The 14,580-nt window shown below is 37.3% G+C and overlaps 1 protein-coding gene across 5 annotated transcripts in view; it reads left to right on the top strand.

The window, feature by feature from the left end:
* The window catches only part of LOC102224043 (transcription initiation factor TFIID subunit 4-like), a 101,849-nt gene that overhangs the window by 27,078 nt on the left and 60,191 nt on the right, over nucleotides 1–14,580 (top strand). For all 5 annotated transcript variants that reach the window (XM_014472916.2, XM_023332978.1, XM_023332981.1 and 2 more), the window contains 2 exons: nucleotides 6,023–6,192; nucleotides 11,333–11,463. In XM_014472916.2, the coding sequence (XP_014328402.1) occupies nucleotides 6,023–6,192; nucleotides 11,333–11,463 (301 nt within the window). The remainder of the gene's footprint in view (nucleotides 1–6,022; nucleotides 6,193–11,332; nucleotides 11,464–14,580) is intronic.

Here is a 14,580-nt window from a genome sequence, read left to right on the forward strand (position 1 = left end):
CAATTTAATTGAGATGAAACAATTATTGGAGATGAAACAATTATTGGACTGGAGTCTGTTTCACAGTGATGCACTTCTTTTGTCCTGTGTTATAAATCTAATACAGCAGTGTGCCCTCAGCTCACCCTCAAAACTTAGACTAACTTAGACATAAGCCTCTCGTGCAAGGTTGGTCAAGTCATCTCAAAGAGTGATGGTGGTTTGTCAATACTTTTTTAAACGTTTTTTTACGTTTTTCTTGATGCTTCCAAATTATGATCATTTTCCCACAAAGGTTAGATTCATGAGCTGTCCTATGGACAACCACTAATCATTTCATTAGGTGGACAGTCATCTCTTGGTTTGCCGTTTTGCCTTACTTAAATCTGTGAAAGGTATCTAATGTTTGAGATGTTTACTAGCTAACCCTGCTTTACACTAATCTATAACTTTATGAATTATGGAGGAAACACTACTGGATTTCATTTAAAGGTATTATGGTCAACAGAACTAAATACAAATGCATGGCACACTTTTTATTGATTAAGGAACACTTTGAGAACCATGTATCATTTTTCATTACTGTTCCAATTACACAACTATGTATAAAACCTATTAAATCTCAGTAAAATTTTAAGGAATACTTGCACAAGACACTGTAAAAAACATTATACTATATCCACTGTAAAAAAAAAAAATATATGTATATATATATATATATATATATATATATATATATATATATATATATATATATATATATATATATATATATATATATATATATATATATATATATATATAATCGTTAGTGGCAGCCCTAGTTGACAAATTTCAAAAAGTATTTCATTTGCACTTTGATTTACTAAAAGTTTTAGCAATGTCAATGTTTGCAATCAAAATATACAGTTTTTAATATACTCAGGTCAAGTAAAATTTCATTCACGCAACTCAAAAATGGATCAACGCGAGAATACTGGACCTAAAATTTCTGAGTTACAAAGACGGGTTCATCCACAAAAATCTTTTGACTTATCAATAGCAATCAGCAACAAATAGATGAAAATATACAACCACTACTTGGCTGTAAGAAAAATACATTGACAGCTGGCTTGGTCAGTTTGCACCCACCAGCCTCTCTTCCACCCAGCCTGAATCGTGTTCAGCTGCAGCCCGGCCCTGATGTGTATATGGCTGTCACTCTGAACCGCTGGTCCCAGCGGGCCAGCTGTAGCACAAACACACACATACTCACTGCAGGGCTTGTGGGGTTTCCAATGTAGCTACAGCCTTCTGTGTAAGTGCTTGTAGGGGTGTGTGCGTGTGTGTGTGGTTTACAGTGCAGAGTGAAAGCAGCTGTCTCCGTGCTCCCCCCCCCATCCCACCACCCTTCTCCCTCTGTAAACACTCAACATCCGCTGTAATCACTGGCGAGCCAGCCGAAGCCCTTAGCCCTTTGCCAAACGCCAAGCTCAGTTTCAGTCCCACAAATCCAACCTTGTTCTACAGGGTGTACATCCAGCTGTGTGTTTTCCAATACAATATAAACATGGTACATGGCCCTGCAAAAGTATTCATACCTCCTAAACTTTGTAAAGATTTTAAAATCACTGATTTTACTGGAATTTTATGTGATAGAATCCATTCATATATTTGCATTCATACCACTTTACAAGCAGTCCATTGCAAACAATTGCATCCAGAAGCTGCCTATGTAGTGAACAGAGGCCAGATCTGTGAAAACCTCAGAGGGCCATTATAGTAAGTTGAAGGGCTAAGCTTGGTTATCTTGTAAAACAATGTCTGTACCTACAAACCTACCCAGTCATGGTTAATTCAAATGCATACCCCATCTTTAAAATTCGTATTTGTAAAACAAATTGGAAATCCTGTATCCTTTTCCTTCCATTTTGTGTTGGTCTAGCATATAAAATACATCAAAGCCTTTGGTTGTAACATGGCTACATGTAAAAAATTCAAGCGGTATGAATACTTTATAAAGGTACCATACATGTGCTTAATATTTTTGACTTTTTTCAGTGAATTTGAAACACCATGCCTTTGTGGTTTTGCCTTTTGTTGACCTTTAAGCTGCTACGTGGTGTTCTTTTTACGTGAAGAAGAAACTTCATAAATAAAATTTGTCTGTTAAATTTTAAGGAATAGTTTAGATCAGGATTATGGGTAGCAACAATAATAATTATGTCCATATTTGCTTTTTTGGACAATTCTTTTAGGATCTCTAAGAATTTGAAATATAATAAATACAGGTAGGATGGTTTAGGACTCTCATCTCACCTCTGAGATTTTCTTTTACACCAAAATCTTTCCTATCCAGGTATTTTATGCAAACCAAGTGTGGGTGGTTTCCTGAATTCATTCCAGTAACTTCCTAAACATTGTGCTTGTTAGCTTGTTGCTGAGTTGTTTGGCCTCTCTTTAGCCATCGCTACTACTGAAACCATTCGGATCATGAGCACATTTTCAGTGAACTGCCCAGGGAACCTAGAGGTGCCTTAAGGAGAATACCTCACTCCAGTGGCTCATCTCTCTCAGCATAGATGCAACAGCATGCATGGCCTGGGTGTTAGTCACAGGGATCAATCAGGGGCCCCCTGCAAGGGCTCAGAGACCTTTATCCACAGGGACAGGGAGGGGGTGTTAGCGGGCGTGGGGGACACAGAAGATCTGAACAGACCCCCATACACTCACACGCACACACATGTACACGCACTACTTTTAAATGGCAGGTTCAGTCCTCCCACCTATGGCATGCCCTGACTGAGACACAGGCTTGATATGGAAACAGCATGCATATGTATTCATGTGACCCCCAGCACCATGTCCCTGAGCCAAACCTGACCAATAACTGAGAGGTTGTCCTTTAGCTTCTGTGGAAGCTAACTACATCGCCTCTTTATTAGTTCAGGGGTATGATCTGGAATATTTAGAATTTAATATTTAGTTCCCTTCATTTAATGTAAGAGCTGTCATTGCCATTTTCATTTGATTTCAGCCACAGTAATATCATTTGTAACCATGATACCAGACTGAGCATTCTGTAAATTTTTTTTGGAGAAGGTTCAAAATGAAGCAGCACATTTTGTTTGATTTCAGGTACAGTTGTAGTTGTACCAACATGCTGTAGAGATAAATCAACGCGTAGTTGTGAAACCAAAGGAAAATGATCTGAAATACAGCAGGATTTGTTGAGGTCTTCTAGATAAACTACACAAAAATTTAAATTCCTTAACTCCTACCTAAAGGGCAGATTCATAGATTACATAAGTAATAGTTGTTGTTTATTTCAATCGTTCCTGTTGTAGCGCCACCACAGGCGAGAGGGGGAACAGGTTTTTCAAAGGGTTTGATCTTTTGACACAGTTCAGTGTGAAAGCAAACCACACCTGCTAAAAATGCAACAAATGTTAAAATTTTTGTTCCCAATCAAACTGAGTTTATTGGACTCTCAGGTGTGAAAACACCCTCAGGATTATTTTTGTTAAATATTTTCAATGAGAACAGAGCTACATGGGTATAGCAGACTTTTACCAGCTTTTATTTGTAGTACTTTCCATATTAATCTTTTCTTAAGTGGTTGATTTGGCTGCCTCTCCTTTGACCTTGGAAAATATGGCCCTCAGCATCCTCAGGTATACTGTACGGCACAGTTCCATACATGTTGTGTAGATTATCTCTGACGGTTTAATTAGAATGTTGGAAAAAATCAAGAGAGGGAAGAGAGAGAAGGTACTAGTGTGTGGTGTTTTGGGAACTACTCTAATTGTCTTTGTCAACCTCCCGCCGTGGTGTCAGGTTTCATATCGGCTCTCTGCGGCAGTACCGAGAAGCAGTAGGGCATCGGCAGGATGGAGCTGGCTGATGGTTTGTGCCCACTCTCCAAGATGCCTGAATAAACTCTTGGACCCTGTAAACCTGTATACACATCACAGCAACACAAGCGCACACACCAACCTACAGCAGCGCCACGGACGTAAACGACCACTGAGTTGAGCCAGTGAGTGGCGGGAGGCCACCCTGTGTGTGTTCTGTAGGTCTTTGTTCTCTCTGTCAAAGACACTCAGGAAATCTGCTGCTAGCTTTGGGCCAGTCCTGTAAACACAACATGTCACTGCTCTGCTAATTTAGGCCAGAATCACGATCCTTACTTGCCAAGTATAGTGATCGCAGGGGGATTTTTCATGGTGTCAAATCACAAGGAAAATATACAGACAGGAAATGTTTCCGACGTCCCAACCTGCAAGTAAAACGACCATGGCACGAATTCCATATGTTTATTTTTTCCTGTCTTTGCTAAAATGAAATACCATCTAAACATTGCAAACATTACAACTGGAATGATCAGCGCATAAAGAAAATGCATAAGGAGGTGTTGCAGAGCGGTGTGTAAATAGAGCTTGTTGACTGTTGTTTATTGCCAATCCTCAGGAGCATCCTTACCCTGCAAACTCCTTCCGAACACTCTTCATCTCCCCGCCTTTCTAAGTGTTGACACTAATAGACCCTGGAATGAGAAGCCTGTGCCATTATGACCAAAGTATATCCTTGTCTAAAAAAAAGGAAAGAAAAACTAATGCATAATTTCTCCCAGGCAAATAATATTCATGAGAAAAAAACCGGATCCCTGAGATATTTTTTTCAAGGAGTAAATGTTAATAATGTTGTGACATGAATACTGATAGGGAAAGAGGATTTTAATGTTGAATATATGGTTTTTCACGCGTCAATACAGCCTCTAACAACTGTTAGTAATGTGAAGATATGGCATTGTTATGCCGTTCTTACCAGAGAGAGAAGTTACTTTACCGCTCTGTGTGTATTTGGTTGGCTAAAACGATTGCTGTCTCCCATAAATAGAGAATTCTCTACCTTATTTTGGTTTTCACAAGTTATAAACATCCACAAGTTTCTTAAGGAGATTAACTTTTTATTCCAACTTTACAACACTTCATGGCCAATATCAACCTTGTTGTAGCTTTGTTTGATGGTGTGTTTCTTCTTGCCACTCTTTCATGTCTGTGAAGTAAATGACTAATATTTGTCACATGCTTCTGAAGTACCTGAATTTATCCAACTTATTTATCCTACCTTGTGTGTTTGTTGGTCCTTTAACAAACCTCTGAGGCTTTCACAACTGGATTTATACTGAGATTTAATTACACATTGGGAGACTCTGTCTGCTAGCATGGGATTTTATTTAGGGGATTAATAGTAAAATGGGCTGAATACAATAGGCATGCCAAAGTATACTAACCTTTGTTGGTAAAACCCCCCCCAAAACATTCATAACTTTCATTCTCCAATTACGCTCTACTTTTTGTTTGTCATAAATCCCAATAAATGAAATACACTGAAGTCTGAGGTTGTAGTGGGACAAATAAGTTTCAATTATATAAATGCTTTTGCAGAGCACTTTGTAACACATTTTTCTGGAGCATTTTTGTAACTCATACCTTTTGTTTTAAGTTGGTAAGATCAGAGCATGTAAATGTTTATTTGTAATCCAATTTTTAAAACTGGAAAGATAAGAGAACATGCCATTCAAGTAAGAAAGATATGTGTTTAACTTCCTTGGTCAGAATATACAGTATCTTCACATAAGTAGCTACTCACCTGTACATATTCTGCAGTCAAAGTTATGATTTAAGGGTCGCAAACACTGGAGCTGTGACAAATGACGCTAAATGACGACCCTTGTTTTTTTTTTTTAGCAACCACATGGTTGGAGGTGTGGGGCAAAAAAAATCCCTAATCCTCACTGTTAGAGAACAACATCAAAGGAGGACATCCTGGAGTCACCAAAGCCCCATAACAGAATGATTTTTAAGGATTTTGTATACATTGTTGGGGGTGTCCGTATCAGAGGAGGGCGCTGTATTACCAGCTTAAATCCTGTAATTCTCTTAGTATTTAGCCTATTTCAGTGTCTTTTTGGTTTTTGTTCTGCTGGAATTATGTTTTACGTATACATCTGTAACTAACATAAATGCCTAAAGTTAAGTTTTAATCTAAAATTTTACAGAGACGATGATGACATCAATGATGTGGCCTCCATGGCCGGGGTGAATCTGAATGAGGAGAGCGCCAGAATACTTGCAACCAATTCTGAGCTGGTGGGAACGCAGATCCGGTCGTGTAAAGACGAGGCCTTTCTCCAGCCGGGTTTGCTACATCGACGAATCCTGGAAACTGGTGAGAACTGTTCATATCATCCACTGATAAGGGTTGATCAAGATGAAATTCATCCAGGTTGATTTCTCAGAGCAACTCCAAATTCTTATAAATCAAAGGTTTCTGTTGGTTTTCCTAACATGTTGGTAAGATTCAAAATAATCTTCTGCAGCTTTTTTAGAACCTCTGTCTTTAGCCATTTTTTTCATGGGACAGATTGTATTTAGAGTGTAATGACTAAAGACAGTGATGATTTTGACTCCCTCCGTAGCTGAGGCTGAATATTCTCTTGTTTGTACGTGGTTTGAATTTGCTGCACCTAACAATTCTTTCACCTCCTTTAATCAATTCTTCAGTGGCTGACTGAACTTACTGGACCTCGGGCACAGACATAAATACTTCATGGGTTTGTCTTTTGAAGAGTGACTCTCATACTGTCGCCCTGACTAAAAAAAGGTTGTTTTTAAAGGAATGAAACATAGTGGTGATGTTTTGATTTAGTCTGTTTTAGTGCAGTTTAATACCAATGGTACACAGTGTTTCAGTTGTTAAAGCTTAGTGATGTTTCTGTGTTGGAAAAAGCAGGACTTTATTGACTCTAATGACTCCACAGTCATAGCGGAGCCAAACTTAACAACAATGTTTCCAAGACTTTACTGAACAGAAGAGCTTAATTCACCAAGGCCTTTCTGGCAGATTGACGTTGCTCAGGGCAATAGTAGGAGTTTTGGTATTTTTTGAGTTTAACTGTAGGTAATTGTGACATACTGTAGCTAGTAAGTCATTTCATCACAAAAGACAGCTTATTGTGTACATTGGACTAAAATGACCAATGAAACAAAATATCATCAACATAAAGACGATATATTCCTATCATCTTTCTGATGATGATATTCAGTTGTATATATTAAGATTTTTTAAACTGTCCTTCCTACAGGAAAAATGAATTAGATGAATAGAGTCGGTTCCAAACCTGAACCTACAGCCACCCAGCTTTCTGGCTAATGGATTCCGACATATACATCAATTGTTTCATAGTCCTGAGGCAAAAATGATTTTCAACAGAGATATATATTTAGGGGATAATCAGAAGTCAGCACTCTTCACATGTTTGCTTCCTTACCCAGATGATCTTGGCTGCATTATTTTTCTATGCTTCACCTCCATTGAATATATTCCTGGTAAAAGCAGTCAATCAGTTCCCTGTTTATAGTGATACACGGTGATGGGTGTCAAGAGGGTTTGGTAATGTACAGTGTTATCATCTATGATGGCTTACAGCTTGAGGGTTATACAAATTTTTTTTGTCAGAAAAAGGACAGTATGAAAAAAATTTGCACTTTTTAAAATAAGATGTTGGAAAAAATTATTTACGCTACTGGTTTATGTGTAATACTTTCAATACTTCTAACTCCAAAACATGTTAAGCCGTTAAATATTCTTAGAATGCACACTAAAATGTATAAAAAGTTATATGGGTGTTCCTACTCCAAATGAAACTTTGCCTAGCATCTTTCTCCTGTGCAACGGATCAAAAAACACACAACGTAATTCCACAAGACGGGGAGCCTGGCGCCCTCATTTTGTTTCATCTCAATTAAAGTATCTTTAGTGTAGCATGGGGGCCTGCAGGTCATGTTTCGTTACGTGGACTCTTGGCATGGTTGTTATCCCGTCACCTTGGGGTAGAGGGGTTGTTTTAAAATATAAATTTTTCCTCGGGGTAGCACACAGCATGATACGGGGCAGGAGGCTAGGGTGCCCCCTGCTGGGGAAGTGGCACTTATGCAGCTTTGTTGTGTCAGTGATTGGTCTCTGTGCGCTCACAGCTGACAGCAGTCCAAGGGAGGCTCCCCCAGCCTGCCAGCTCTACTCAATCAGGGAAGAGCCGCTGCTCCAGTCTGTTGTATAGCCCTGGTTTATTATAGTAGGATCCTACTAAAACTTCATTATGATTCGTTCCTTACTTCATAAAAAAACATTTTTCAGTATAAATATCCGGATTCCATATTTTTTTAATTTGGCAGAGGTGAAATATTATATCTTGCATCCATGTCCATAACATTTATAGTGTGTTTTTCTGTTTGTTCTCCACTCTTTCATTTATCCCTAGCAAAGAAACACTTATGCTAGTCATCTTTTATCAAACTTCTCTCTACCTCCCCTCTTTGCTCTCCAGGCTTGTCCAGCCACATGGGGAGGAGGGACCCAGATCACAGCTGGGGTTCTCTAGAAAAAACTCCTCAAAGTAACGATAGTCCTCTTCTGCCTTACAGGTCTCTGAGCACATGTAGGGGTACTTGAAAAATGTTTTCTGAAAATATGGTGTAAACAAGTTCTACTACATGAGAAGAAGTCAAATAAATTAATTTGATGACTTGTTTCTCTAAAAGAGTGTTGATACATGCCCTTTAGTGCGTTGTTGAGTTTTGTAGGAAGTGATTTTTAGCTTTGAATGCTAAACTAGACTTAACTCACTTTCAGATCCAAAACATATAAATTCAAGTTTGTTTTCAATATGAAAGTAAAACATTAAGCTTTTCATATCTCTTAAAGTTTTTCACATTTTTTCTTATTACAGTCACAAAGCTTAATGTATTTTATTGAGGTTTCATGTGAGGGAGCAGCAAAAAGCAATGCATAATTGTGAAGTGGAAGAAAACAATAAAAGCCTATTATTCTACCGTCAATAGAATGACTCTTTATTATAGTTAGTGTCTTGCGGTGCACTAACCTGGTACAAGGTTGTACTAAGGTTGCACTAACCTGCAGAGCATGGCATTGCATTGCATTAACGTTAGCAAAAATATTAGCATTTCACTGCCAGCCACTGGTGCACTGCCTTGCGGAGCACGAGTTAGCATTAGCCTTTTCCCTATAATAACCATTTTAGCTTTTTTAAAATTGATTAACTATGTTTAGTATACTGTATGGAGTAAGACAACATGCATGTGATACCCCACATGTCAATGGCAGTATTTAGGCTTACATAAGCATTTTGGCTAATTTTAGCTTAAGCACTAATTTTAGCATACTGAATGGACTAAGTCCATGTTCGTCAACATGGTTATAATTCTCCACATAGTAATGAGTACAAGTTAGCTAAGCTTAGCATTGTTTCTAATTTGTAGCATCAGAACACCTGATTTGGGTTCAACCAACAGGCAAACTTTGGCAGACCCTGTTTAAATTTTCTAGTAAAAGTGAAAAACATTTTCACTTTTCTGCAAAATCCACCAAATCCACAATTCTTGTTAGGTGGTAAGTAGTATTTCAAAAGATCAGAAGAAATCTTATATTTTTTGAACAATAACAATATTTGTTGTTAATCTGTTGCTAAGAGATGAGCACATTTTCTGGTAACAAAGTGCCACGAAGTATAAATAAGATATTTACTTTTGTGATGAATGTTTGTTTTATAATATATTTATCACCAATGAAAAAAAAAAAAAACATTTTCACTTTTCTGCAAAATTCACCAACTGCATCCATCCGTCCATCCATTCATCCATTTTCTTTGGCTTATCTGGGGTCGGGTCGCAGGGGTAGCAGTTTCAGAAGGGAGGCCCTTCTGAAGCTGCTACCTCCACTGTATGTATATATATTGCAGAAAAGTGAATATTTTATATATATATATATATATAAAATTCACCAACTGCACAATTCTTGTAAAGTAGTATAATATATCACTAGTATGATAACGTGTGTAGGGGTGCTCCCCACTGTGTGCTAAACATGGATTAGCTATGTTTTGTGTAGAGGTTCGACTGAAAGCTGGAATAAATATAGTTGTGTAATATTTACCTAGTTCCAATTTTGTAAATGAATTCATTTACAATTCACTTTGTAAATGAATTTGCTAAAAATTCATTCAGCATAGCTGTGCTAAACCTAGCTATGTTTAGCACACTGATTGGAGGAAGTCAATGTAAGACAACATGTTAGTCATACCTTACATGGCACTGGCAGCATTTAGGCTGACATTAGTATTTTGTCTTATTTTAGCTTATATACTAATTTTAACATACTGAATGAAGTAAGTCCATGTTACTCAACGTGCTTGTCAATCTCCACATGCTATTGAGTAAATTGTAGCTTACTCTAGCGTTGATGCTAATTTTTAGCATCAGAACGCTGGGTTAAAACCGATGGGCACACTTTGGCAGGCCCCATTTAAATTTCTTCAGAAATGTTCTAGTTATCAAACTAACATGCACGTTGTGCAGCAAAGCCTTGTGCCCCAACTATTATTGATTAATTATATTTTGTTAATTTATGATTTCAGTTTTAACATTTGTGATCGGTAGGTTAGAAATCGGAGTTGCCCAAGAAAACTGCAATCCTGTATTTCTAATTACTATGGTGCATAGTATTTCTAACATCTTTCCTGTTCCTCTAGTTGGAGTAAAACCCAAAGCACTAAGGCTTTGTTGATCATTAGTCTGTTCTTTTTCTAGATGAAGTGTTATAATTAGTGTGAGCTCCAGAAACTGTTTTTTACTCACAGAAATTTTCCTCTCGTTCTGTAGCTGAATCTCCTAAACCTTTTCTGAAATATTAATGTCCCAGAAAGATTGTATTCTTAGGGAGTGGAATCCTATTAGCAGTTTCCCTGTGACCTCTTGGTATTGCCGCATGTGTTGCCACTGCAATTATAATAGCAAGAGGGCTTCTTCCATCTGTTCAAAGCTTGAGCAGTTGAAGAGTGTATGTATTGTTCGGCTGACTTAAATAATTGGTGTGGTTTACTTAAAAGGGAGCCAGAGAGAAAATTATGTTAATGGAATAATTTAAAAGGAGGTTGGAAACAGATACTAACCCTACCAAAGTCTGTCCTCCTCTCTTTTGTTATGTCTTCAGATGAATTTTGCTACAAGGAAACTAAATTATCCTTCTGCAGAAAGAGATGGTCAATGTCAGTTCCACACTGGTAGAAGCTCAGTTAATAAAACCACTCTGGAATTCACACTAAGGCTGTGAAACAAATTAACTTTTCCATGTGATTAGTCCTCCATCTGCAAGTTAATTGCCCTGGATAATCTGTAGTTATCCTCGTGTGTGGATGCTACGCAATAGATATGGACGTGTGTATGTTGTGGGTCTTTTGTGTTTATTTGAAGTGTTATATAGTAAATATACCATATTTAAATGTTTTTCACAGCTAAGAAGTTTGGAGTGACAGAGGTTCCCATGGAAGCCGTGACATTCATCTCACACGCTGCACAGTCTCGACTCCGAACTGTGGTACAAAAGGTTTCCATCATCGCACAGCATCGAATCGACTCCTGTAAGGTAAATGTCTTGACAAAGTTTAGTTGCAGCTTTAACTATACAGTCACAACACCCAATGTGTCTTATTGGGATTTTGTCTGACACAACAACATTACATAAAAGTACATAATTGTGAAGTAGGAGGGAAAATAATACACTTCTTTTGCTGTTTTCTTAAAAAAAAAAAAAAGGCTGAAAAGTGTGGCATGCATTTGTATTCAGCTCCTTTTACTATGATATTCCTTCATAAAATTCAGTGCAACCAACTTACTTCTCTATTTACTTTATAAGCAACTTGTGTTTTTTTTTTTATTAAAGTAGCAATTCGGCATGCCCTCGGTTACTCTGGAGGAGCTGCAGAGAGCCAAAGCTCACTTGGGAGAAAGTATTGACTTGACAACTATTAGTTGTGCACTAAAAATGAGCGTGCTGAGAATTGAGCCATTTTTGAACGAAAACCATAATAAGTCCCATTTGCAGTTTGCCAAAGTGAAATCAAATTTATTTTTAAAGCACATTTAAAAGCAGTTGTTGCATCAGAACAAAGCAGACATAAAACCGCAATTGATTAAAATTAAAAAGCTCTCAGAACAACTTAATCATAAACAAAGAAGTGGTGATAATCTCCTTCCATACAGTGTCTGTGTGAGAAACACAGTAGATAGGGTTGTTCAGGATGGTGAGGGAGGCATTGCAGTTAATGAAGCTGTAAAGTTAACCTAAGTTAATGTTCCTCATCCCGGGAGGTATTAAGTTTGAATAATTATCATCTTAAATTTTAAATTTAATTTATCTATACCTGCAGGTATAGATAAATATGATCTATTATAGATAAATTAAATTTAAAATTTAAGATGATAATTATTCAAACTTAATATATAAATATTATCTATACCTGCAGATATAGATAATATTTGTATTATCTAGATGAAAAGATGAAAAGTATGCATCTTTTCCTCAAAACTTCAGAGAAAAGTTTAAATTCTGATATTTTTTTCCTCAAATTTCAAACTTTTTTACTCAGAATTCTGGCTTTTTCTTTGCAAAAAAATTTTAATTCTGAGATTAAAGTCAGTTCTCTTTTTCAATCTCCCTCTTTCATAGAATAAATATGCAAGTCATGTGTGATTTTTCTTTTGCTTTCCAATTATGTCTTACTTTGTTTTGGTCTGTTACATAAAATTTAAGGTTTTAACTTGCTTGGTTGCAACAAAATGTGAAAAAGTCCAATGGCACAATGTGTTTGCAGCTTCTGACCCACATTAGCAGAAGAAAATATTCAGAATAAATATGGTTTTACATACAATGGAGAAAGAAACTTCACTGAGCTTTTGCAGCATTTTCCTTTGCTATATATGGCCATATCCACACATCACAAAACTAATTTTCATTTATTACTAATGCAAACATAAAATTTAGCAAGAGCATCTTAAATGTCCTCAAGTTATTACCAAGAGAGAGCTGCAAGTTTTTACTCAGTCACTGAAAACCTAAAAAAAAGTGCTCGTCTACGTACACCTGCATGCTTTTCTCATTAGGGGCGACTGTGCCCCTCACATCTGATGAATATAGTCATATAACAACATTTAATTGGTCTACATTAAAGCAAAATCTATCTCCACAACAAGGTAATGTCTTTGCATTGTGAGAAGAACTGGGGGGAAACTTTGAAAACATGTTTTTCTTGATGCCGAGGCAGCGGGAGGGAAAGCATTGGCACAGTTGTCCCCTTCTTGTTTTTGCGCCGCTTCTCTCCATTCGTTGTTCTTCTTTTTTGTGGTTTTCCAAATGAGGTGTGCTCGAGAGACAGGCACGGAGCTCTGTGAAGCCAGTCTGTTGACATCAGCGGAAAAAAAGAAAGAGAGAGGGAGCGATGGAGAAAGACCAAAAGACAAAGCGGCCTCTTAAAGAGCAGCCGGGCTTCAGCAGGAGCTACGGCAAGAGTGCAGGCTCAGCTCTGCAACAAAGAGCAGCGAGGCTGGATGAGAGAGACAGAAGAGTGGGGTGGAGGTGGGGGGTGCTGGTGAAAAGCCCCCTCTGATGTGTCTTTGTGTTCTGTGCCACTCAGCTCCTCTCATCCCCTTATGGAAACACACCCCTACACACACACTCACATATAGGCGGAAGTCGAGAGGAGAGTGACATAGAAATAAAGCGCAACACGAGATAAGAGCTGCATCAGAGACGTGCAGTCACATAGGGAGAAATAAGCAATTATCCTATTAACTTTTGATGACCTAAAAAAGTTGTTTTTACGTTTGCCTTCCTATTTGCCACATGGGAGATGAAGCGAAGAGTCTGTAAATAGAAGAAGTTTGTGTGGCAATGTGTGGGGATGCGTGCAGACTGGTTGGGTTTGAGTTAAGTTATATTTTTGTTGCTGTTGTTAAACTAAATGTGTTCAGAGGTTTTCTCTTCTATTTATGAATTGAAACCAAATATTTAATCATACAATATAAACGTGGCTTTTGGCTGTAAAACAGGGTTTCTTAAACTTCATATTCAAAAGTCATAATCTGATCTATGGATGAGCTCAAGCTCTACAACAACCAGTAATGATGAGATTACTTATGTTAGATTTACTTGCAGCTCAGCCCAAAATTAATTGTATAATATTTAATTTTTTAGCTCTCAGTGGCTCTAATTTCACAAGAAAGTTTTGTTAATCAACGTAATACTTTTCAAGACTTAACTAGTAGCTTCTTTTAGATAAGACTAAAGAAAGTCAGAATAAAACTGAATACGGACTCATGAACATTAACAGAGATAAAAGTTACTGACACCCAGAGACAGTTATAACACAGAAACCAAGTGTTAAAAATTGTCCCAGCTGCCCACAGTGAGTTAACTAAACCCATAAAATTTGTTTTATTTTTTACCCACATTCTGTTTTATTTATTTGAATTCTATTCTTCAACAACAAAAATAAAATCATATAGATAAATTAAGAATAAACTACATTTGTCCACATTTATTAGTATTTTTTTTGCAGCACCCTAATCCAGCCACTTATTATTGTGATAAAAATAGTGTTACAAAATTCACTAGAAAGTAAATAAATAAATACATTTTGGAAAATGAAAGCTTCTGAAAGGAGCAATAATTTTATTCTTTGTCACTGATGAATAAACTTTTTTC

This window comes from Xiphophorus maculatus, chromosome 4 (assembly GCF_002775205.1).
Source record: "Xiphophorus maculatus strain JP 163 A chromosome 4, X_maculatus-5.0-male, whole genome shotgun sequence".
NCBI lineage: Eukaryota > Metazoa > Chordata > Actinopteri > Cyprinodontiformes > Poeciliidae > Xiphophorus > Xiphophorus maculatus.